General features: G+C 43.0%; 1 protein-coding gene across 2 annotated transcripts in view; it reads left to right on the top strand.

Moving 5' to 3' along the window:
• SH3RF3 (SH3 domain containing ring finger 3) overlaps positions 1-26,867 on the top strand; it is a 255,155-nt gene that overhangs the window by 57,578 nt on the left and 170,710 nt on the right. The window contains exons 4-5 of one of the 2 annotated variants that reach the window (XM_086610618.1): positions 965-994; positions 6,337-6,373. The exons of the other annotated variant lie outside the window; for it this stretch is intronic. Coding sequence (XP_086466744.1) covers positions 965-994; positions 6,337-6,373 — 67 coding nt within the window. The remainder of the gene's footprint in view (positions 1-964; positions 995-6,336; positions 6,374-26,867) is intronic. 2 annotated transcript variants of the gene reach the window in all.

Raw genomic sequence — 26,867 nt, forward strand, 5'->3', positions numbered from 1 at the left:
GGCTGAGGGAGGATGAGGGGAAGGGGCAGCTGCGGGGCTATTGTGGCTGGCATTACTTGGAGTGATTAACACTCCCTTGGCCTCTCTGGTAAACTGTCAGTGTGATTTAACAGGACAAGAAGGTGGTCCGTAAGACGTTCCAGGCTGAGGTCCCGCCAGCTTATAGGGGGTGCTGCTGGGTGTGGGGTGGCTTTCCCAGCCAGCTGGGACTGGGGGCCAGGAAAAGTCTCCTAAGTCGGCACTGCCATCTTTGTTGCCTGCCAGCTCTGGGAAGTGGAAAATAAATGGCACGTGGCCGAGCCTGATACCTTCATTGTGCTTCTCTCTAGAAAATGAACCTTTTTTTTTGAGCTGAATGACTTCAAGCGGGAGCTAGTCACGTTTTCCATGCCAGACTGAGCTCTAGGTTACCTGAAGCTGAATATCTAAATTATTTATATTACAAGGCCTGCATTGGCATCAAGCATGGGATAGGCCTGTTTGGTTCATGTGAAGGTTGGAGGTGATGGTTTGAACCGAACATGGCCTTATTAGGATTATGTCTCTGCTTGCACTTCAAACGTTGGCCATCTTTCTCCCAGGAAACCTCTGTTTGTTCTATCTATCTTAACCATAGCTCCTTCATGGTAATAAACATTCCTATTTGGTCAATAATTTTACATAACAGAGAATACTGTGGATGGTGAAAATTTACCTTCTGCTGTCTGCTAGACCGCACAGAAGAAGGTAAGTCAATCTACAACAAAATAACTATTACGGCAAACTAAAGCACGGATTCATTAATTTTAACGATAATGTTGCTGTTTTACTCCAAGCTTAAGTGAATATAAACGTAACTTATTGAAGAGTCTCTGGCAAAACCCATCTGTGCAGGTTTTTCTCTTCGCATCTGTCCTTAAACTAGCTGTGCATTTTAAGAAGAAGGAGGAGAAGCAGCAGCCGACCTACAGCTGACTCCCCGCAGCATTTCCCCTTGCAGCGGCAGCACCGAGGGGCGGCCAGTAGCTCTCTCGCGGTTGTTTGGGACTGTGGTAGCACATCAGATGTTTTTCTTTCACCACTAACATGGTTTTCCATGTTTATTATCAGTGAGCGGCTTAGCAGGCTGGTTAGGATTCGGTGCTTGGAGGAAAAAAATCCTAAGTGAGATGAGCTAATTCTGTGTAGGCCAGTTGACCCTTTGGTGTTATTTGCCCTGCTGTGGTTAATAGGGCAACAGTACTCACTCCAAGAAGTTGAAAGAACGAAACAAAAACCCCATTGTCTCTGTAGTGAGGAAGGTAATTAAAAGAGAACGGGGCTGAGAGGTTCCATATGATGTAAATCATTATCTTCAGGCTTTTCTTAACACCTCAGACGTTTTTCCCCAAATGAAGTTGACAAGTATTTCTGCTCTGTAAATTTGGTTCACAACTCAGTGATGTTTTTTTGTTCATTGAGGGGCGCAGAAGGTTCTTGTTACAGTCACTGATTTTCCAAGAAATCTTAATAATTTGCAGACATCTATATTCATTTAGATGCACAGAAGGAAAAAGCCAATTTCATCTCGTTATGTTTTTGTTTTAAAAAAAAAAATGCACCCAGGGAACAGCTCCTTAGGGAAATCACCGGAAGCAGTTGCATGTTGCATTTATAGATCCAAACATGTTATCCTTGGCCTTGCTTGAAATGCTCCAGTGGGATCTCTACATGAATATCTCCAAAGATAATCGTATTGATGAAGTTAAAGTCATATGGAAAATTGGCTGGTGTAATTATTCATTAAAAATTGTTAAAGCTGCCATGAGCATTGAATCCCAAGTTATGCTAGTAGCTGCAAGACAAAGCAGGAGACACTGTACCTTTGAGAGGTACTGTCTAAATGGTGTGTATCTGACTGAGAATAACATAAGTCAAAGTCGTCATCAGCATCTTCTGAAGGATCTTGAAGTGAGACCACTGGTATTTATTGTTATAATTATTACTAAACTTGACCCAGGCGGGCAGAGATCATTAAACACGTTTTTAATGTTGCCCCCACCCCCAGGTACTTCAAAGCCAAGGTCAGAGGCCAGCCAGATAGCTGATTATTTCATCTCCTGCCCTACTGCACAGTGCAGTGTATTAGAGCGGCACTAATGTTTGTGCTAAGATTAGTAGCAAGCCATTTTTAATCTTAACTTGCAGTTGGACATGTCTGACCTATAAAGGGTAGGTGATGAGAAGTGATGTTAGATTTAGTGGCTTTCCTCCGCAAGAGTGGAGATTGTCAATTTTCTGGCATTTCAAAACTGTTTCTTCTCTACCGGGAGTGATGACTGAAGGCAGCAACTAAAGTCCGCGAAAATGCGAACTGACCTGCAAACACTCGTCAGCAACCAGGCAGTTCCCAGCATTAGAAGTGAGCACGTTAAAGGAGGAGGTATTCCCCTTTATCCATGGCAAGGACACAGCTCTCCCTGCTTGTGAGGATGAAGTCCATCAGGGTTGTTAAATTCTGATGTCAAACGTGACTTTTAAGACATGACTTACTGAGTCTGCATGTCTGTGAAGAAACTCTGGAGAAGGAGTTTTTTCTAGTTTTCTTTCATACTACTCCTAACTATTTTTGTTCAAACAATGACACAAAATAACATGTTTGAAGCCCATGGGATTTCTTGAGGAAAACTTTCGTTTTGTCTTCTGTCTTCCCATTGCTCCTGAGCTCCTGGCTCCTGCATCTGAGATTCAAGCAAAGGTGCAGAAGGCGTATTTTGACACGATTGATTAACGGAAGTCCTGTTACATCTAACAATTACATTAAATACAAGTGTTCATGTTCATTTTGCAAAACTTTGCTATGTAATCCTATTATCTTGCTTCTTTTCCAAAAAATCTCAAGGTGGAATGCATGATAAAATTTCATCCTATCACCTATTTAATGGCATCACTTGAGTGCATGGGAATGTTTCTCAGTGTGCTACTGGGATCACACGGTCTGTCAATAATATATCAGCTCTTTAGCTCATTCTTGCAGTACTTTGACCTTGTAACTCTCTGATTTTGGGGTAGCTTCAAGCTTCACAGCCCAGGCCTCTCTGTACTGAGCTGTGTGTTTGTGGAGATATACCTTCCATGTGCATTCACAAGGCCACACAAGTGTCATCAAGTGTTTTCCACAGGAAGCCTCTTTAATTGTCAGTGGCTCACACAGTGTCGTCTACTAAAACATGGTTTCCTGTCAAATACTTATTTCGTTTTTAAAGCCTGAATATTGAGCCAGATTCTTAGCATGGCTCATACATGATACTGGTTCTCATGTGGATGCTGGCTGCAGGTAATCCCCTTCTGGGTAAGAAATTCCAGAGCACACCGTGCAGGAAAGGTCAAACTCATTTGCAGGGAGTTGTGTTTAACTGTGCGATGCAAAAATGAGCTTCATTACTTGTAATTAATCCTCAAGGTTCCTGAATGTCAGTTGACAGAGGCAGCCATGAAGGTAGTCTGTGGAAGATAATTAATATTTGTTATTCCTGACTTTGAAAAGACTCTGGATAGCAATGTTTGTAAGTCTTTTTTACTGGGAGAGCCTATAAGGAAATTCCCTGATTAAATTGTCAGCACTGTTGTCTCTGCCTTAAACTGTCATTTTACTCTGATTACTGCCCTTTTACAACAGAAGGGCGTGGGGCGATACAGTGGAAGATGCATCCTAGTATTCTGACACATTGGCAGGTTTTCACAGTTTCAGAGAAAAGGTCTTTCGGGGTAAGGTTAATGCAGTTATTGGGCAGGTTAATGCTCTGTCATTCCCTAAGGGCTTTTCATTGGTATGAGCAGGGAGAGGGTTCCTCCATAGTATTTTTACCTCAAAACTGTTAGGCTGCTCCAAGAGATTGAATGAGATCTAAAAATACATGCATTTTATTATCAGCACAAGTTTCTCTTATAAAATATAGGCCAAATTCTCTACAATTGTCGTCTTAAAGGTGGAACAGCTGATTGTAGCTGAAAGCAGAAGATAGTCTTCGTTCTCTGAATTTCACCTTGGGCTCAGATTAGGTTTTGGCTCCCTATTTGCATGAGGGCCTCTGCATACAATCTTACTGTTCTTTATCTGTATTATATTGTAGACTGGACTGAAAGAGTGATTTTCTTGGTTTATAGATCAGATATAAAACTGAAGATATAATCTTATTTTGTGTTATGATGTTGATGTGAAGCGTTTTTAAGTGTTTTTCAAATCTTTTATGTAAATACAGTAGCTTAAAAATATTCACAAAAATGGATTTTAGGGTCTCCAAACTGAGAGACTGTTTAGTACCTTATAAAAAATTTGACCCTCCAGAGTCCAGCTCTTTCATTTCTTTCTTTCTGCTGTCTCCTGTAGGAGACACAAATACGCAAAAGGCTTCTTTGCATGCTACAGACATTAGAAAATGCTTCTGGGTTAATGTAGATACTCATTGGTTTGTAGCCAGTTCTTAAGATGCAGATTATTCTGGGTTTGAATCACAACTTTCTCTCCTTAGAGTGACTCTAAATTACTGTGGAAAAGGGGAAAAGGAGTTGATGAATTTTGGGAAAACACTTCTGTTAGTGAAAGGGGTGTTTGAATCTGAAATAACCTATTTGATATAAGGCTGCTATTTTATATTGTATTGGTTTATGAAATAGGGTCAAACTTCGTGGCCATGAATTAGAAACTTAACTGCCTGGATTTTAGTGCGATCTTTCTGGCAAGCGTTCAGTGATCCAGTCAAAAAATTTAATCTTTTTTCTACTTCACTGGTTTGGCCATCATAAGCAATGTTATTAATTATAGACTCTAAAACAGCAGCTCTCTGACTTTTGCGACCCAGTGCTTACATTGTCTGAAGTGCTGCATTTGCCACCTTCATGGCATTAATTAGTATGTTTGTAATGAGCCTCCACTCCAATCCACATCAGTCTGCGTACCTGACAGCAGCTGGTGTATGTCAGTGGCAAACACAAAGTCAGGGAGCTGTATTCTCTGCTGTATGGAAGTGGGTTGTGAAATCCACCTCTCTCTAAGTCTATCCCAAATGTGTTGGGACTTTATCATTACCCTTTCTTTATGGATAATGCAAACTTTATGGGTTACAAACATTAGAGGGTTTTTACGCAGAGGTTTTAAGAAGCAAGAAATAATAGTTTTGAGCAATCTAAGAAAGAAAGGGATAGGTGTGGATTTCAGTATATGTATTCCTAAAAGCTAGCGAATGGTCTCCAGCTATTTTAAGAAGTAGCATAAATGAAAGGATACAGTTTTCAAGGCTTGCTGTAAAGTTTGCTTTCAGAGTCGTATGTCAGGCACAGGTGGCAGAGGGTGCAGAGTTGTAATTTCGGCAGCGAAGTCATGCCTGTCAGCTTGCAGGAGTGTCTTGTTTGCCAAAGTGTCAATATACTTTGACGCCTAAAAGCTGACAAACCAAAACATTGTGTTGTCACACAAGGGAGATGGTTGAAAAGGTGCGTGGTGGGAAGTGACTGAAAGGCAAAGGAGAGAGAAGGAAAAAAGCTTGATGTGCAGTGTGTAGGGGTACGTCATCCCACGGTAACAGCCTGGTTTTGGTGGCAATGAATTCCCCATCGCCCAAGCGAGGTGGAGCAGGGGTGGGCTGAGTGTTTGGGATGAACTTCTGAGGTCCCTCTGAGCATTGACACATGCTGCTGGCTTTCCCCCGTGCCGTGGTGGTGTGCTGCCGTGCCCTCTGTGCTGGCGGGCATTAGTTGGACGCGCAGGGACAGTTGGTCTGGTCCCACTCAGAACCAGCCTTCCTCCTCCCCTCCTGCCACCTCTCGGGAATTTACTTTCACTGAGTTTGGGGCAGTGATGTAAAATATAAACTTCCCACCCGAATTTTTTCCATGTAAGGATTTAGAGGCATAGGACCTGAAGCTTGTTCTGCCTCAGAGACTTAAACGTCTTTATGCTCATCCTGTCAGACTGCTGCTAGGCAGGGAGTCCGGATCACCTCCCCACATGTTGCCCTTACTGCTTTTTCTCCCTTTCTTTTCCCCTCCTGCCACTGCTGGAGTTTGTCCAGCTGCGCGAGGGAGAGAAACCAAAAGGAAATTAATTATATTTCATGTTGTGTTCATTTTCAGCTGGGTTAGTTCCCTCGCTGCTCGGCATCCAAATATTTATGCTGGCAGGAGGAGACGGGAGAGGAAAGAGCAGCTGCAGGTGGTGAGGAGGACCAGAGCATCCTTTTCAGCAGCAGCACTGGTTCACACTGTTGGTTTTTTTATGTGCCTCCATCCCAGCCATGTTGGACCAAGCTACCGGGGCAGGTGGGTTTGTCATTAAGACCTTGAACTGAGAACTGGGGTGGCGAAGGCACGGCCACGCAGCTCTGCCACAGAGGTTGCAACTGCCCGCAGGAGGCCGGTGCCATCCTGGCTCACCTTGTCAGGCACTGCCAGAAACCACCTACTAGAGTCTTTCTTTGGAAATTTTTTTTGAGCAATAGAAGGTACAGATAAACTTTTATTCTCAAGGACTTTTAGAAGAAGCTCCACTTGCGAGAAACTTCTCTAAATAAAGTCCTGTCACTTTTCAAATTCTTTTTAGAATTCTCCAAATTGGTAATAAAAAGAAAATCTGCGATTTCCCCTAATAATAACTTCTATATATACTTAATACTAGGTTATTATTCATGCTTTTATGTTCGTATACTGTTTGAATTGCACTTTACTATGTCACCTTTCATAAGAAATTCTACTTTTTCTTACATTTTTTGTGAAAGAATGCACAGTACTTCTTGAGTTTTATAGTTCCCTGGGGACTTTTGAGTATTTAAAAGATGAGCTTGCTGTCAGCTTGCATACCTCTGCCTTTTTATTTTCAGTAAGTATTGGCATCTTAATGCATACGCTCAGGTATAGGAACACATTCATACAAATTTCGTACAAAGTTTATGTTAGCATGTATTGGTTATGTAACAGCAGTAAGCTTTTTCTAGATAAGTAACACATAAATGGTATCACTTGGAAAGCACAGACTTATAACTGAATTATAATTTTGAGTTCTTGAGAATTATTATGATCTTGAGTTCTTGGGATTTACTTATTATTCTTATTCCTGTCAAAGGTGGGAGCTTTTTTTTTCAGCTTCAGGGTTGCTATGTGCATAGATGGTGTGCTTAAAGTGTGTCTCTGAGATGTGAGATTGCCCCCAAGCATTCATCAGTATTGACTGAGTGCCGGCCTCAGTGCTGCTGAATGAGTTCCCTGGGCCATGTGGGGAACGTTGGAGGCCTCGCTGAGATCCCACTGCTCGAGCTTGGGATGGGTTTACCTGATGGCTGGTGGGGCAGGGAGCTGGGATGAGCTTGCAGAGCGACTTGGTGAACGGGGCTGGAGGGGAAGGGGAATTCCGAGGGGAAGACGCCTGCTGGCCACTTCCCATTGCTTCAGAATGTTCTCCTATAATCTGTGTGCGTGACATCTCACGGGTTTGTGTACACACGTATCTTAAAGCCAGAAATGGACGCTCTCTAACTTATTATTTCCTCGGGCAGCAGTGTATTAACATGAAGGGCATGCATGGAAACGCAGAAGGCTCCCAACCTGCCTGACGCTTGACAGTCAAGTTAAGCGAGCATGAAGTCATTAACACAGGATCGCGTTTGTGCGGACTCCTGGTATAACTGCAAATGCTTGTGGTGACCATAATATTAACAGATGTAAAGAGGTTGTTGACTCACAAGTGCTCGCTGGTGTGGCGTTTTCAGATGGGTGCAGTGCCCCGTGCAAGTGGGGCCAGTCCCTTAGATCAGGGTGGTTGGTCTCAGAGGCAGAAGAAATGGCCTCACTGTCCCCAAGCTGTGTTCCTGGAGAATCTCCTTTCCACCCACATCCACCCTGATGGTTTTTCGCTAGGTCTTTGACGGCTCTTTGCCGTGGTCTGTTTCAGATGTATCCTGCTCTTTTTCACAGCTGAGTTTGAAGCTGACCTTTTACTGCAAATCCACTTGGTTTATGTACTTAAAAATAATGTCATCAAATAAGAAGTTTTGTGCTGGTGCTTGCTCTAGGAGCAGCCTTGTTCGAAGCAAATTCTACAAAGGGTTTTGCAAAGGTCTGAAGAATGAAAAGTACTTTGTGAATGTTTTCTTCATTTAAAAAAAAAAGGCTTGTCATAACTCTGTGACTGTGCCTGAAAACTCTGAATTTATTTGATTCTGTTGGTCTTGGCTGCAGTGTACGTCTTCTGCTAATCTCAGAGAGTTAATGAATTAAGTGCAGTTACTTATTAAAGCAGCTGCACAGCGCTAACGTTGCAGAGAGTCTTGCAGCCGTGGTGTGTTGTGTGCCCAGAAGCATGCGTGCTTTTTTCCAGAGGCACTAGCAAAAAGCATTACACCTCTCTACGAATCCTTCCCGTTCCGTATCTTAGACAGTCATGGCCACAACAGAAGCGCTGCTACTCAAAAAAATCATAAGCACTTAATCCACTTGCAAGACTCACATTATGCCCCACGAGGTTTCCCAGCAGCAATGGAGGGCTGGGGGTGGGGGGACACTGAGGGAGCAGTCGGCGAGTCCTCTCCCATGCCTTGTTTATCTCTGCTGTACCCCTTCAAGGCCTTATTATACGGTGCTTGCTTTTTCTTAGGAAATAGATCTTTAAGAATGATGGTTCAGTCAGCATTGCCTCTCCAGTGGAGCCTTGAAGAAGTTTTTATGCCTATAAAACAGACGGAGTTGGGTTCTTTTTTTAATTTTCAAGTCAAATGTTTTCACATCTAACAGATACATACCCCCTGCATGGGTGCAGCCCCTCGTTTTTTTTTTGTTGAAAACAGCAAAGCAAATGAGAAACTCTTTTAGCTAGGAAAAGGTCTCGGTATGTTAAATACGACTTTTTAGTGTTGAATTCTGCTTTCTAGTTTGAATTTAGACTTGTCGTTAGATACTTCTATGTCTTTTCCCACTAGGTTAAAGCACACTTTGTGACTGGAAACCTCTTTCCTCTCTAACAACCTGAACGTTGCTAATGAGTCACCTCTGAGCTCTCTTGGGTAAATAAGAGAGTCTTTCAGTATTGTTTCATTTCCTCCATCTCAGATAAATTTTGTAGCATTTTCTTGAATCCGGTCCTGCTCCAATCTGACAGTATTTTCCCCTGATGGCCGGACGGATGGCCGGCCATCAGGACAGGGCATGGTGCTCCCCTGACAGCTTCACCTCTGCCATAGATCCTCATCCTTTTTTCCTTAGACTTTGCCAGTACGCCTGAGATTTTTCAACTGGCTGCATGGGTTTAATGTTATCCACAAGAGCCCTCCTTGTCAGATGACTCAAGACAACTCAAAGAATTGACACATCCGCAGTTGTGTTTATCCCCTTCCCTCCAATTTTCACCCTCTCCAACTGTTACCAAAAATCAATTGGCGTTTTCTTTCAGATCATCAATGAAGGTACGGAGCAGTTTTGTGTCAGAAACCAGATGCCTGTAGGCCCCATTAAAAAAGCTACTGTCAGATGATGAATATCTCATTTATAATTAGAGGTGTTTCATTCATTCATGCATGTGGACTTGCTGTCGGCTGCTTTTTAATCGATTTAGCATTGGCTGTATTGATTTTGTGTAAGTGCTTTTAAAAAGTCAGGGTTGCTAGCTGCATGCATCTGGGGGCTGTATGGAGGTCTGTCCTGGGACTGTAGATGTCTTCAATCTGTCAAGCCCATAGTTCCATCAGAAAACAGCAACAAGTTTGTGTGAGCAGACCTATTTCCTGTAAAACCATGTTGATTAGAGTTAATTATGGTATTGTCTTTTCATTAAGAACAGAACTTAGACTGCTGTGTTTAGAAATTAAGGGGAATCTGTTTAATTTGTCTTATATAGGATGAGTGTCTCACTTAGGATGAGTCCAGACTGCAGTTTATAACGTGTAGGAAGTACAATTTATTTGTTTCCCACAAGCTTTCATCCATAAATTCAGGAGTGTATGGAATGATGAGCTGTGTCCCTGCCCATGGCAGGGGGCTTAGAACTAGATGATCTTTAAGGTCCCTTCCAACCCAAACCATTCTATTATTCTATTATTTACTGGCCGAGCCATTCCTAAGTGTCTGCCTTTTCTTTATTTCTCAATCCATGTCCTCCAAAAAAAAAAAAGACATGACGTATTATGGGTTTTAAAAGGTTGTTTGTGTGTGTTCTTTCCCCTTAGTTCTGTCTTCTCTCTACTACAGAGCTTGACAGACTGTTTTAGCATTACTGATTGCAATAACACACCAACCAAAATTCGTCCATGAAACACAACTATAGTGTTGATTTCAAAAGCTTTAACAAAAGGCGTCCCATCTGGAGCATCTAAATCTCTCGTATGGTTTATTTTAGAGTGTGAAAATAGAAACACTCCATTCTGAACACCCAGAAGTAAAATTGGTTTTGATGTATAATGTACTCAACAGTTGTTTTCCAATACACTTGTTTTTTCTTTTTTTTTTTTTTTTTGGTTAGTGTTATAATTCATAAACAATTGAGGATGCCTTTCCATTCCATAACAATTTTCTTTTTTGTTACCTTTTTTTATGCTGTATTAAACCTTGAATGAAAACAAAATTTATGTGGTGATGATAAGCAGCTCTGGGTTTGATACTGCTCCAGGCTATTTTATTTTATTGATCGAGACATTTATTATTTCCATTTCTTTGTCTAGTTACATGGTTACCAATGACATAGTCTGTTTACCAGACTAATAAAGTGCATTTCTGTGGCACTTGCCACCCATGGATCTGGAAGTACTTTCCTGATGTTCTCTGCAGACGGAGGAGGCATTGTTATCCTGATCCTAGCAAAGGCGAAAATTAGCCACAGAGAGGATAGGTATGGGACTTGGCAGCAGAGGAAAGTGGTTCATGACCCTTACTTTTGCCTTACAGTCCAAGTCCGTGACCTAGCCAGAGCACTACAGAAAGACTTTGATTTGTGTGCATAGGAGAGAGCTGAAGAAACCATCACCAGCTAGCAGGTCCAGGGTTTTCAAAGGCTTCAGTCTCATCAGAAAGTTGTCTGCTGATCTCACGAGGAGCCTTGCATACCAAAAAGCTGCACAGTCCAGCTCTCATATCAGACCTGAGGCTCCTCCTCATTCATGCCCAACAATTTGGGATTCACATGTCAAGCAGCCTGCAGGTTCCCAGGTCAGCATCTGCCCAAGATTAGAGGGTGGGTGAGGAGGGGGTCGAGGAATTGGCAAGAACGGGACCTCTTCTGTGTCATTAGACAACTTGCATCACTCTCATATCAACTAATATATTTTCTTCTTTTGGCGCAGCAAATATTTAAACAGTCAAAATTTCTGTGACGTGATCAAGCCCACTGCCATGTATTTCAACCTGAAGAAGTAGCTCCCTGAGCCAAAATGAATCGAGGAGGTTGCTGCAGGCCAAAGTGGTGTTTTAGCTGTTGTGTGGTGCGTTTTTATGAGTTGAGTTGACAGTAAAGCACAGTGAAAAGAACAATTTTATATTCAAAGTTTTTATATTCCTGGAGTTTGAAAAACAGACAAACGAAGCTGCGGGTGCATTAAGATGACAGCCGTCCTTCTTTCCCCGAGTTTGCCCAGGCTGTTTTGGGAAACGACCTGCGTGGGCACAAGAACGCTGAGAGGGGCAGTAGGTGTCATTGAGCAGAAAAGACTGACAGCTCACATTCAGGTGACAGCAAAGAACCTGAATAATGAGGCAATTAAATAGTTGCACGTTTTTGTTGAATTTATGGTAGGTAGCAAAGCCTTTGCCAGCCTGGAACAGGAACGCTACAATTTAGTCCTCTGGGCGCAGTGAAATGAAACTGTGAGCCTGATGGCAACGCAATGCTTTGTGCCTGGGATGAAGCCCGGCTTTTGGGAAGGTCACTTGATCATAACAACCTTAAAGCTATAATTTTTGGGGTGCTATATAGAGAGAGCAATGAGCAAGTTTCCTTCAAACCTTCTGGCAGAAGACGGGATCAGGGAGGATGTATTTGGCCAGAACTGATGAAGGTGAGCGACAGCCAGGCCCCAGCATTTTCCTGCAGCCAGTTTTGCTGAGACTCAGTCTCTGTGCAAAGTTTTTCTGTCTCTCGTTTCTGAACATGACCCAGAAACAGAGGGAAGAGACCTGCAAAGTGAGAAATATACTCTGGTGTGAGTGGGAGCAGCCCTCATTTCAGCTGTACATAAGTCTTTCCACCAGCTCTACGTCTTTTCCCTGGTGAGCCCTATGGTTTTGTTTTGCTGCGTGCATGGCTGTGTGCCTTGTTGCAAAGCCTTTCTCCCTGCAGAAGCATCCTCCCTGGGGATGCTTGCTGGAAGTGTTCTGTGGTACCTTAGGGACACCCTTGGCGTTCAGCGTGCTGGTAATTCGCAGATAGCACAGCAAGGTGGGAAGGATTTTATCTGAGCATGCTGTGCTGACCAGTTTACTTGTCCAGATTCTTCTTTGCTACCGCAAAAGAGGGAAAACAACAAGTATGACGACACTGATTCAGTGTAGGTTATTTCCTCTTATTCTAAAATAAGGAGACCGTGAGGTAGATTTGTGTAAACAGAAAATCCTCCTGAGCAGATTTCCTTTTTAAAACATTAAAAGCACAGAAAAAAAAAATTATTTCCCATTTAAAATCAAGTAACTCATTCATTCCAGGCAGAATTTCAGATATTTCATCTTGGACATTACTGATGGGGGTGTGCCCAAAGAAGCGATGACTTGCAGTGTCATCTGCATTGCAGTCTGTCTTAGTGGACACCCTGAAGAGAAGATCATTTTTGTGTTGAGGATAGTTGCTCCTACTGACTGACATGGTGTTTTTCTAAGTGGTTTCAGTGGTTTTCATGTTGACTGCAAATATGGCAATGCTGTTGCTACCAATACCTTGACGAAGGAAGAAGCTGATATGACTCATTTACACAGGGATGATTCTCCTCTCCTGCCCTCCACCAGAAGTAGAAGAGTATCAAGTACCATCTGGGAGAGTTTTAAATGCAAACTTTCACATTGTTTTAAAAAGTGGGAGATTTCAGACTGATACCTTTTCATCTGTGGATATCAATGAATGGATAACTGCGTACTTTTTCTAGCAGCTGGCATAGAAAAGAAAAGGAGGAGAAGGAAGGTCAGCTGTTAGAGAGGAGTGTCTCGACCTCTATTCCAGACTTAAGTGAGAAAATATGAGAAATACCCCATAAACTGCCAAAACCACCTGTGGATAAGTGGTGGCTGTGGTAGTTAAGCTGTCATTCATGAAAACTGAGGAAAGGCAGAGGGATGGCTGTTTATTTTAAACATCTAGGGAAACAGAGGATTTCCATGACAACACAGAGTTCAATGCTAGCACTGTATGATGACACAAAAAAGTCTCTTTCAAGATATCTTACTGAGTGTCCTGACTGAGCTTCTGTCACCTAAACATTTTAGTTTAGGATGCTGAGCCAGGCACGTATGGAAAGAGTTGGAAGAAAATGTTCCAACCAGTGGAAATGCACTACAGCACCAGTACCTTGCCTTTTTGGTTAACTGCTAGCACAGGATGATCAAGAATTTTTGCCAGTGATTTACCATCTGATGTGGGCATGTCTGGCCCAAACTGTACCTGTCTGCCAAAGGCATGAAATTCTTGCTTTACAGAGATGTAGTGACATTTGTGTCCCACCATATTTAAGCTCTAGGATTATAGACACTCTGCAAAAATGACCACTGTTTTTAAAAGTTAACAATTCCCAGCCATGCTTGTATAAGTGGTTTTGAAGATATTGCAGCCATGTATTTTGGGAAATAATGCTGAAATAGGCAAGGAAGTCAGAATCCATACAGTGCAAAGTACTCCGGTGCATATTGTCTATCCTTTGTTATCCTAGCCATCGGCTGTATGGGAACCATTATTTCATAGAAATAGTGACAGGTGAACCTGTGATGTATAAATTCATTGTCCTCTGACAAAGATAATTAACAGGATGGGAAGCTTGGGGCACTTCCATGATTTGGAGGACTGGTAAGAATATGCCAAGATACAGCTATTACTACTCAAGGCGAGTGTTTTCCTGCCAATGTTTTTGGGCACTGTGGTTGTCAGACCCCAGTGTGAAGGAGTTACGAGCAGAGATCTGTTTTACACCTCGATCAACATGTCTCATTCCCGCATTGATTATGGGAGAGGTAGTGATAACTGGCAACTTCAGGCTTTGAAATGACTAATATGCTTGTGGGCAGACTTGCTGTATGTGCAGGATACTTTGTTCTCTCCCAACTCTCTGAAGCTCTGGCTGTAGAAACCTTTTCCCTGCAGTTGTCCTCCCAATATTGCTGCTGTTTCACCTTCACATCAATGCTAGTAAGATGAGGACTGTTAATCTGGGTCAAATACACTGGACAGCTGCTCGTTTGTAACACATTTAACCGTCATCAAACCGTTTCCATGTTTGGACAACCGAATAGGAAAAATGTTGTCAGTTGCCAATTTTTTGTCTGCCGTTTGTTTCGGGTCCCCTTTTGCTCAGGGAAAGATCTTCTGGAGGGTGAAGGGGGATTTTACTTTCTTGGGCGCTTGTGGGGCTGTGCGACCACTTGCCTCCCTTTGTGACTGTCAGGTGGCTGCTGCATCTGACCCTGTCCTCCGCTCCCTCCTCCTCCTCCTCCTCCCTCCTATTTTTTTCTCCCTTTTCCTATCTGCTGCTTTATTTTAATAGCCTGGTGTAACTAGCCAAGACCAGCAACGTGACTGTAATACAAAGACCAATTAGAAGCAGTGCTTTCAGCTTTCTGCTAGCGAAGTTTGGCAGGTCTCGCTGGGACGGATAAGGCCATATTAACTCTCTTTAATGACATTTGCCAACTACTACTTTGCAAGAGCGAAAGGTGCCCAAGGAGAAACAGAAATTTCTTTCTTAGGGATTCTTTTCCCTTTATGCTTTAACTTAAACGAATTTCAAAACAACTTAAGGTCATCTATAACCCTTTATTTGTTCCCCAAAAGAAATGTAATACCTTTAAAATACCACGTGAACTGTGATATGTGGATATATAGATATACAGATATATGGTTTCTTCTTTAAAAACAGTGACATTAAAAAGAAAATATTGAGGATTTTTCAACTTGTGCCTTTAATAAATTCTAATTATTTTATGTGACATTTATTTGTAAGTGTATTAAAAGCTTTGTGTGTGTGTGTGCATCACTTATTTTGCAGATAAAAACAAGGAGAGCTTGATATAAAATCCCAAACTGCGATTAATAGCACACTTATTCATTCTTTAGTTCTCTGACCGAGAGCAAGCAATTGGGGGAAAAAAAAAAAAGGTTTAAATCAACCCAAAGCAATTCCTTCTTGCCCAAAAAGAAAGAAAAAAACCCCATGCATCTTGTTCCAGTGTTTTCCCTTTCTCTGTGTCACATTTCATCTTCAAGCTCCGCAATAAAAGCAAATGAGATAAAAGCCTGGGTTAGAAAACCAAAGAGGAAGAGTGAACCCATTGCCTTTTTACTCGGTTGCAGATAATTATACCACTAACCCAAGATCCGAGAGGCTCAGTTCTCTTTACTGCCTGGGGGGAACTTGAACCCGTTTCCAGGAACAGTTCCTATAAACATGAATGGGAGCGGCTGATCCCAGAATACCCTTTTTGCTTTGCCGACGGTGCTCCCACTTTGCACAGCTTACTGAAGTATTCATTAAGTGAGGAAGAAAGCGAGCTCTCTGCAGCGGCACTGGATGTGGAACGGTGGGTGCCCAGGGAGCTGTGGTCCTCGGCTCATCAGCCCGCTGCCGAACAGCCGCCGCTGCTGCACGAGGGCTGCAGCATCACCCAGACCTCAAGTTTCTCACTCTGAGGACAGGATGTAATGCACTTCCCTGTGTCCACAGACTTCTCTGTTTCTTCCAAGAGAGTCTGGGATCTGTAGTACACAACCGTGTTATTGCTGTGCGCAGATGCTGTGAGAGCAGTGGCTGTGTACTCACCCGGTGTCCTGATGAGAGAGGCAGGTACACTGTGGCTGCGTGCAGCAAGCTGGGTGGATGGAGGAGGCTGAAGTCGTCTCCCTGCCCAGGCTGGTACTGCCTGGCTGAGGGAGTCTTCAGGCAGGGGATGGCAGGTCCCAACTGAGTCTCTGCTTAGCAGCACAAAGTTGAGCATGGCAGCTGAAAGACCCAGCTCTGGTATGGAAAGTGTGTTTCCTTCTCTGCCCTTTTCTCACAGTGTTTCAGGAATCTATACCTTTGCTTTCTTCATTTTTATGGAAGGTACCTGGACATCAAAGCATTCTGGAAACAGTGCTGTGAAAATCTGGAGTTTTTTGTCATTTTCCTTTAAGGCACCTTGAAATTTCATTTCCTGGTGAATTACTACATGTGTCCCAACTCTAATTAACTGGTTAGCATTGCAACAGTGATCAAGGGCTTTAAAACACTCTGGGTAGGAGACATCTCCCCCAGCTTTATCAGCACATTATATCATCCAAGTCTAATCTTATCTTTGCACTGCTCTTAATAACTGCTTGTCTGCTTTCCTCATAAATACTTAACCCCTTCCATCTATGCGGTCCCTTTTACTTGTGGAGAAAAAAAAACCTGTGAAAGACAGCATCTTGTTACCCTGCGAGTTCCTCATGGGAGCGAGCCCTGCAGGTCCTTGCTGCTGACTTCTGCCTCTGGACGGGTGATCACTCTTGGCTCCTGGGACTGCAGCTCTATATGGGTACCTCATTTCACCATATCGTTATCCCCATCTCTCTCTATTTGCCTGTCGCTTTCCTTGATACGTTTTAATCTTGCTTCTTTCCCTGATTCTGTAGTTAAAAGGAACCTGATCTCTCCTTTGGAGCTCCAGATATTGTGCCAGTAAAAATATTTTGTAATGTGTTTTCTTTTACGTGTACTTAACACACGGAGTTATTTCTTAGCTTTGTGTTTATATGTGATTTGTAATCCTTCTGGAAAAAACAATAGTTCCTAATCTTATTTATAGATAAAGTGAAAGTATATACAAAGTTCATAAGCATTTTGGCTAGGATAAATAAGCCAAAATAAAATATTTACATGCAGTTATTCTGAGGATGTTTCTATTTGTTATAACACTATCAGTTTTATCTATACCTCCAGGTGTTTTGTCCTCATGATTTGTCATCACTGTCTTGGTGATGTTAAAAAAATAACTATTACAAAGTATTTTCACCCCAGTATTGTTTAGATATAGAACTTTTTTTTTGTGTTCCTTTGAAACGCATAGAAACAGAGACTTGGTAAAAAGGAAAAATTTAATTTACTGCAATCCAAACTGTATACAATGATATCTTTAAAAGAAGTTTGATAATGGAATCAAGTCAGATGAGTGAAAACTAAATGCACCAGTTCATAAAATAAGTAATTATCAGTTCTGTTCAGTGAATAAAAACATTTCAGCTTAACAGAGTCAGTCTACTCTCAGTCAACTCTGTTTAAAGTAGAATATATCAAAATCAGATGTAAGATCTTCAGAAGCTTTAAGTCAATTTATTCAAGTCAATGGAGCCACCTACAGATTTGACCCTGAATATCTGATAAGATACACAGCTCAAATTTTCAAAAGCATGTGTGTTAGATATGTGTACGTCATGCAAATCACGTTTTGTACTAAAATTTGTTTACTGGAAGAACGAATTGTCATAAATCCAATTTTCAAAGAGATAATACCTACTCCTGTGCTGCTTTGCCACCGTGCTGCTCACTTCTCAAAATCTGGCACTTACACAGCAATAGACCTTTATGCTTAGCATTTGATTTGGCAGTAAAGGGTGGCACTGGGACAAACTCAGATGTGTCACACCTGAAGGAAGTTTGCTCACTAAGAAATGAGATAAGCCCTAGTGCCTTCCTCATTACTTAGCTGCAGGTGGGACACTTTAAAAATACCCCAGAAGTTAAAGTTTTAACAGTTTTGTGGCTGTTCCCCCCGCTCTTTGCCATCAGTGTTGAGTATGACCCATTTCAGAGGAGAAGTCTGATTCTGCATTTCAGTAAAGAGCCATTTTCTGAACTAAGCCCTTCAGTGACATGTTCTGCTGGGAGGCTGGGTGCCAAGGAGCACCACTGTATTGGGGAGCACGGCTCCATAGCTCACAGAGGATGGGGAAGAGACGTTTTCTGGCCAGTCTGAGCACGAGCACCTTATACCAGAGTGGTGTTGTGCTGATGTGCACATGGATGCCAGATCCCGTGTTTGACACAGCATCGGCATCCATGGCGAGGGTCAGGGCTTTGGCATGGCCAACCAGCCTGGGGTGTGTTTGCTTGTAGTCAGCAGACGAAACATCCTCCAGAGAACTTGTCCCTGCCTGCCTCACTGCTTTCTTACCCACCGGCCATGAAGATGAAGATGTCTTGGTGGAGATTTACCAGAATGGAAAGCTAGATGCTTATTCACACAGCCCTTTGGGGATCAACGTGCCCCTGAGAGATGAGGTTGCCTTTCTAATGATACTTACATTGCTTCTCTTCATCTCTCACTCTCTTTCTTTTGAATTGCAAGAGGATTTATGACTGGTATGAGATGGGAGAATGACATGGCTGAAAAAAACTTCGTTATAAAGCTATGTACAGCTGTGTTGGTGCTGCTTTGCTGCGAGCTGTGTGCAGACTGGAAGGGAAGTGTTATGGCTCAGCTGGGTTCCTAGGAGCCGGCCACTTTATAGGAAAGGGCGGCAGTAGATGTGTTACCTCTTGGTGTGCTGCCAACAGTTTAGCACTGGTCAACTGAAAACAGAGCATCTGCAAGAGAAGTGTGTTCCCCGGGCAACTTTGCTTGCCCTCGCTTTTCCCATCAGGTGTCTGACCTTGGTATATTTTTTCTTTTCAGTGAAGAATTGCAAACAAAACGTTTCCATAGCTGTTTTGCCCCTAGGAACTTCATTATTTATTTATATGTATTCTATTTTTGCCCACCTAAAATCCAAACACGTTTAGTATAATTTAAAAAAATATATTTATTTTTTATGTAGAACAGATGGTCCTCACTGTAGACTTCGGCATACCCACCCTCCAGCTCCTGCCCAAACCTTTAAGAAAAATCTTGGGAGAACTGTTAAGTTCACAGTAGAATCCAAAGCTGACTCATCTCTTCTTTCTCTGGGGGAAGCCAAGCTGGAGAGTAAAATCCATAGTCCGTGACTGAAAATACTAAGATGTATTTGTCAACCAGGTCTAGTGCTTAAGACGATCACTTCAGTTGCAGAGTCGCAGAAAGGCCAAGTCAAGGCAGGAGCATCTACATGGGGTGAAGATGAGGAGGCTGCAGACCTGATATTCTCCCTGGTACTATTTGCAGATGGCATGTGAATGCTGCTTTGTGTGGAGATTGCCATGATAATTCACTCTGGAGGTTAAAAAGCTGGGAATAGCCCTCAGGAGGTACGTGTAGATGAAAAAAAAAAAAAGACTTGGCTGCTTTTTGCAAATAAAGATGTTAACAAATACCTTCTGAATGGTTGCTGCTCATTTTCATGAGGAGTTTGGGGATCTGTGGAGACCCCTGCTTATCAGCAAATGAAATCAGAGAGAAATGTACCCATCAGCCAACCCGGGCTGATCTCCTGCCCCTCACCTCTCCAGACTGGTTCCTCTACACCGTGTTAGAGGCATTTTGAGCACATTGGAGCTTTGATGAATCCTAAATACGTAGTCAATACACTAACTGTGCTCAGCAACTGGCAGTATGTTTTCATTAGAAGGAATTTTCTTAGCTGAAAGCGTGATGCTTTGACGGTACATCACCTAATCGATTTCTCATTTTTTAAAAGTAAAGCATGCGGACTGTGTTCTTAATTCCTTCCCACTTTGTATGAATACTGCCGGTTGTCGAGAAAAAAGCAAAAAAGGATATAAAACGCTAACATCTTCCAATATTTTCCACTTGCCCATCTCTATTTGCGTGAACAGGGAAAGAGCTGAGTAGCAGAGAGCAGGGCTCAATGTGCCCAGCGCCTGGAGCTCCTCAGCTTCATTGTGCTTGAATTCCTTCCATTGAGCCCAAATAGGGTTTTGCTCTTTAGTACAGCTTAGGCTTCTGTCCAATCAGTCCAGATTGACAAATTTCAGTCCAGATGGTTATGATAGATATTGTACCCTCTCTTTTAATCTAGACTAAAGAAGTTTTGACAAAGGCCTGTGAATTAAGTGGGCTACGAGTAGCAATGACTGCATGAAATTCACATTTTTTGCCTAGTCCATCTGCCAGGCTGAAAAGAGGGAAGGCAGGCAAACCATTTCCGTATAAATTAGGGTGCCTGAATTGCACAAATCCAATTAGTTAACAGGCAGGACATTTCTCTACTATTACTACTATTTTAGAAAAAATTCTCTTTGGCAAAATGCACGTCGAGTAGTAAATCTTTTCTTTTCAGGCTTGCCATCAGTTTGGAACCTTTGTCCCACATTTACATGGAAATTTTACTCCCCTTGAACACAAAGCTTTCCCTCTCAGTGTGCAGGCTACATTAATTGTCAGTAATGTGGACAGAAATATATTCTGTGGCATTATATCATCAAAACTGAATGGGATTAATAGCCTGTCCCGTTGTTATAAGAAGTTTGGCACCGTGTGTTTTATCTGTCAGCAAGATGACTATTTGTATTGTTTTTGGGTAACTGGCATAATAGCCTTAAGTATAATTGCTTATCTGAATGCACACAATTAAAGCTGTTTTCTGGGAGGACTTTCTGCTTGAAACCCACTTTGGTGAACACTTTCTTTGCCAGGATGGAGAAGAGTGCAGCATGCTTCACATACTGCTGTAGTACAGCTCCACTTGCTGAGTGTGACCCTTTTCCAGCGACAATGGCCTTTCATAGAATCATAGAATGGTTTAGGTTGGAAGGGATCTTTAAAGGTCATCTAGTCCAACCCCCCTGCAGTGAGCAGGGACATCTTCAACTTGATCAGGTTGCTCACAGCCCCATCCAACCTGGCCTTGAATGTTTCCAGGAATGGGGCATCTACTACCTCTCTGGGCAATCTGTGTTCCTCAGGGGTCAGTACTGGGACCAGTGCTATTTAACATCTTTGTTGGAGACATGGACAGTGGGATTGAGTGCACCCTCAGCAAGTTTGCAGATGACACCAAGCTGTGTGGTGTTGTGGACACGCTGGAGGGAAGGGATGCCATCCAGAGGGATCTTGACAACTGGAGAGGTGGGCCTGTGAGAACCTCATGAAGTTCAACAAGGCCAACCAAGTGCAAGGTCCTGCACGTGGGTTGAGGCAATCCCAAGCACAAGTACAGGCTGGGCGGAGAATGGATTGAGAGCAGCCCTGAGGAAAAGGACTTGGGAGTGCTGGTGGATGAGAAGCTCAACATGAGCCGGCAATGTGCACTGGCAGCCCAGAAAGCCAACCGTGTCCTGGGCTGCATCAAAAGAAGCGTGGCCAGCAGGTTGAGGGAAGTGATTCTGCCCCTCTACTCAGCTCTCGTGAGACCCCACCTTGAATACTGCGTTCAGCTCTGGAGTCCCCAACACAAGAAGGACATGGAGCTACTGGAGCGGGTCCAGAGGAGGGCCATGAAGATGATTCGAGGGCTGGAGCACCTCTGCTATGAAGACAGGCTGAGAGAGTTGGGGCTGTTCAGCCTGGAGAAGAGAAGGCTCCAGGGTGATCTTATAGCAGCTTTCCAATACTTCAAGGGGGCCTACAGGAAAGCTGGAGAGGGACTTTTTACAAGGGTATGTAGTGATAGGACAAGGGGCAGTGGCTTTAAACTGAAAGAGGGCAGATTTAGATTGGATATAAGGAAAAAATTTTTCACTCAGAGGGTGGTGAGGCACTGGAACAGGTTGCCCAGAGAAGTTGTAGATGCCTCATTCCTGGAAGTGTTCAAGGCCAGGTTGGATGAGGCTTTGGGCAACCTGGTGTAGTGGAGGGTTTCCCTGCCCATGGCAGGGGGGTTGGAACTAGATGATCTTTGAGGTCCCTTCCAACCCTAACCGTTCTATGATTCTATGATTCTATGAATCTGTTCCAGTGTTTCACTATCCTCATTGTAAATAATTTCTTCCTTATATCTGATCTGAATCTACTCTCTTTTAGTTTAAAAACTTTACCTTTTGTCCTATCGCTTTAGGCTACACTAAAAAGGAGCAATAACAGATTGTGCTTTCTTTTAAGCAATGACAACACTGCCGTGCCACTCCTCCCTGCTTCCTCATGAGGAGCTGACTCACAGCCCTCTAAAGTCGGTGAAGTTCCTGTGGCTTTGAGCTGTGCCACAGGAGCCCAGATCCTTCCTTCCTTGCTGCCTCCTCTCCAGCACAAACCTCCATGGCTGCTAGTCTCATCCCCAAACAGGTTTTCACTCATCTGCACTGCTATTGGCCTCTACTTTTCTTCTCCTTATGCAATTTTATTTAACTTCTTTCACAGAGACATAAGTGTTGATGGAAGGCGAGAGCCCACAGGGGTAGTTTTCACCCATGCAGATGTCTCCTTCAGGCATGGTCTGTGCATGGATCCTCCTCCATGGAGGCATTTTGAATCAGAGTTTCAGCAGATGACTTCAACCTGCCTCTGCATGATGGGGGAAAAAAAATAGTAATACATGCTGGTATTTATGCATAGTTAAAAACTTTAGTTCAAATGGATATTAATAATAAGCTAGAAGTACTTCAGCTGCACACTGATCATTAGGAGAATGAAAGTGGGAAAGCAATCTACATTCTTTATTCAGTAGTAGTATTGCAGCTGAAAGGCTGAAATGCCAAATAGATTTCACGTTGGAGATCCATTTTCACACTTTATGAAAACTGAGGTCACACTAATAAAGCATGAAGTTAGATGTGCTGTAAATATGATAAGTTTTCTGCAAGTCTTCAAAAAGTCATGTGTGTCCCAGTCTCCATTCTGAAGCTTATTTGCCATAGTTCGGCTTTTCAAATAGAGAGTGCATTAACTGGACTGCTTAAAGTTTTTGAATCTCCTTTTATCAAGTCCTTTAAGAAAGTAACAACTTAAAAATATCTACATTCAAAAGACTGCATTTTGACAGCCCTTTAGCTGAACTGTTGGTTTTGAATAATTGGATCTCCTAATTTGACAAAATGTTAAGTTTATCTAGTGGCGATTATTTTTAGTTTTGAAGAGGAAAATACTGTCTCTCGTCTTTTTCATTCCTCAGTCATGCAAAAAATACAGAAATATCAGTATTAAATAGTCTTTTAAGATGTCACCCATTAATGTAGAGCTTTTTAAAATTAAATTGGAGATCAATAAGAAATTTAATTTCAAGTACGTTTCTTGACCATGTCAATCTGTTTGAGCTAGTTGATATCTTAATGGATGTTAATGCAAACATTTAAAGAAGCTGAAACAAGAATAACTTGCTGAAGTAGTTGGTTATTTTTAACACACACACACACACACACACACACACACACACGGCAACATCTGTATAACCTAAATGCCTCCGTTTTAGACAGTGCTCGCTGCCTGCTCCTGCCAAACCTGAGGGGCCCTTCAGGAGCGCATTGGCCACATCTGCACCAGATAGCCCTCAGACTCAAATCTCCTTTGAGCCCCCATATGGTCTTTGTTGATCCTAAGACACAATTATTATTTCTTGTGCATCTTTTTAGTTCCAGGTCTCTGAGAGCTCTAGGGTAGTGTTTTGGTAACATGAAATGGAGGACCTGTGTTCAATTCCTTGTAGCTATGGAAGGAGAGCAAGTTTAAGGACGCTCATGATGATGTGCTGACATAACATTAGAGGAGCAATGCTGTAAGGAGGGCACAGATAAATCTGGGGCAGTCTTCACCCCGCCAACCTTAGGGGATGCAGCAACATATCCCAGGACCACATCCAGAGACTGTCTTGAGGAGACCAAAACAGAGCAGGCAGTGGGCGAACAGCAAAGAGGGGCGAGACATCAGGAGCCGGCACTTGGACTCGCTCCCTGGTCTGCTTTTATTTAACGGTATAGCCAAGCAGTGCTGGATCACAGCAAAGTACAGAAGATCTGCTTGCTGCAGAGCAGCATGAGAGTACGAGGAATAGAACACGTTTGACATCAATATGTTCAGGTAGTGGAAAGGTTTGAGTAAATGTGGAACAGCTTAAATTAATTTAGGTTTCTTTTATCCACATGTCTGGTCAAAACTGCTGAGCTAACTAGGCTAGTTCTTTCACTTTTATCTCTGGTCAAAATGAAGCATCTCTAATCTAAGGAAGCACATGGTTGACAGTTGGGCATCACTTCACAGTCTTGTATTGCAAGTTGAATGTGTGCGCTTAATGAAAAAGGCTCAAAAACTTCCTTCAAAGCAATTTTTGTGAAAACACTGGGATTTTGGCCAAAAAATTTCTGTGGAAAGCATCTGCTTTCAAGAGAAAATGGTAACAAAAAAATAAAGAAAACAATAGAAATACCTGAAAATTGGAGCCTGTCGCTCCAAAGCGGCCCCATGGTGCTGCAGAGAAGCAGTAGTTTGGGTGCTTCATGTCCCCAGCCCCTCGGTGAGCTGTATTCCTGGTGGGACTGCATTTCCTGAAAGGTAGAGCAACTCTTTGCCATGATGTGCAGGGTTATGCTTCTTTTAATGATGGGCTAAGTTTCAGTATCAGGTGACAGTGACAGCATGATGTGTATTTCGGTGCTCTCAGTCTGCAAGGTCTAGCCAGCTCACAAGTTTTAACAATTTTAATTATCCGAAATGTACAGTCTAATAGCATGGCTCTCTAACAAGACTTGGCCCCAGTCTACTCTGGGGCTTCTTGCCAGCATAACCTTGTTGAGCTGAGCTATGATAAGATATGATTTGTGGCTGGCAGGGCTTTGCCAGCCAGAGCTCCCGGCACGGGCATGGCTAAACTGCCAAACCCGCTGTTGGAGGAAGCTCGCCTGGAACAAGGGCAGCTTGGCCCCGATGCCGACCACGTCCCAGGGAGAAGCTCATTAGTTTGGTAGAGTGGCCCCTTCTGCATTCGGCTTTCCACCTGCCACTGTGGAGAGCATGTTCTGCTCTGCTCTGTGTTAATTTATCACATCAAATCATGGACTGTTGTTGCCTCCATCATCATATTCCCTTCCAAGGCAGCTGTACTAGACATCACCAGCACTGGCCGGTGCAAGATCCAAAGATGTCCGAGATGGAGGCAGGAACCTTAAAAACAATGACTTGGTTGCTGTAATTTGCAGTCTGATCATGCCTTTTTCGCTCAGCAGTGTCCCTGACAGGTCCCATACACTGCGTACAGCTGGCTGTGTTGGTCCTGTGCCAAATGAGAATTTTCTGGTGTGAAAAGAATCCTCAGTTGTCTATTTTGAATCCTTTCTGGGCTTCCAGAATAGCACAAATCATGTTTAACTGGACTGTAGAGCTAGCACTGAATACCTTGAAACAAACCCATAAATCAGACAGTGAAAACTCGATGTTATTGTCCACAAAATATGAAATGGAATGTCTTATGTTCCCCAAATTACTCTTTTATTGAGCCATTTTGCAATGAAGATCATGACTATTTCTGAATGGGGTTCTAACATATATTTTTTCCTCGGGCACCTAATGGTCATGCTTTGCTATCAAATTCCCTTGGTGGAAGAGAAGAAGCAGATGGGAGTCTCTTCTCCTGCATCACTGTAAATCCAGGCAAACTTCATTTGCTGGAGCAGAATTAATCCACTCTGTACTTATGCCAGTTCAACTCTAGTCATGGTCTTGCCTCTTGTCTGTAATAAAGGCTGCTATGTAATAGCTTGTGGACAGGTAGAATAGAGGAACATAGATTCTTAATAGTAGGGATTTTGCTTGAGGGCCAAAACCTCAAATCAGAAAAACATAAGGCTGATAAAAGGCTTTTCTCATGTCTTTCTAAAACTTTCCCAGCACCTGTTCTGGGCAGCAAAGGGAAACCAGTTTGCAGGCACAGTTTTCCAATGACAGCAGAAGTCCAGAGGCACTTCAACAGTGTGTTTTGTTCTGGTAACACCTCAGAGCGAAGGTGCCTATTTCCTAAACAGATAAAACTGCACTGCCAACTATGGAGTTAGCGGCTTGGCAAATCTCATCCTGGCTGCCAGCTGCCCTAATGAAACTAATTGGAGATTCATCTGCAACGTGGAGAGTCTTGTGATCGGAGAGGTTTTGCCTTTGAATGTTGACTTTGAAGTGGCAAACTGCAGCAGGCTGGATTTAGATGGCTCTTAGGCTTTATTAAGTGCTTTTTGGTTGACTATACTGGGTGATCACTACTGTCTTGTCCTTAGTGCACCGTCCCACATATGCCACCCTGGCACAGGAAGAAGTCCCTGCTTTGCAAGGGAAGGACAGCCTTGCCATCGTAGCCCCTCTCTCATAGGCTGTATCATATGAGAGTCTGAGCCACACACCTGCAGATGGACCATAAAACATAGCAGCTCAGGCATCCCTGAATTTAAATATTTTGAATACAAAATCAAAGGGCATTTACTGATTGCTCAATGTTCAAAACACAAGTATCAGCCCAGCTGCACAGCAGCCCTGCTCCTTGCTAAGCGCTTCACAAAGTGCTTCATGATCCACGTCAGAGCACCCAGACCCATGCCATCCACATGCTTTCTGGGATATTCTGTAATCCATATGACCATCTGACCAAACTGACTTGAGTGTTGTATATCTTGTCATTACTGTTATACAAATCGGCAAAGGGAAAGCAGAACGTTTTCCTCCCAGCCCCGCAATGTTGCATCAGACTTTTTTTAGGATTGCCTTGCAGCCAGACTGGCATGTTCTGCTCCTGACTAAAACAGAGAGGCAAGTACTGGGAGGCCCTGTTGTCCACCATGACCAGAATGGCCACTGGAGTCTTTGATTTTCCCAGTTTGAATTCCGGTAGCTGAAAGAGTGTTGCTAGTCACTGAAAGATGGTACTGCAAATAGAGAGACAG

Source organism: Tauraco erythrolophus, chromosome 1 (genome assembly GCF_009769465.1).
Source record: "Tauraco erythrolophus isolate bTauEry1 chromosome 1, bTauEry1.pri, whole genome shotgun sequence".
Taxonomy (NCBI): domain Eukaryota; kingdom Metazoa; phylum Chordata; class Aves; order Musophagiformes; family Musophagidae; genus Tauraco; species Tauraco erythrolophus.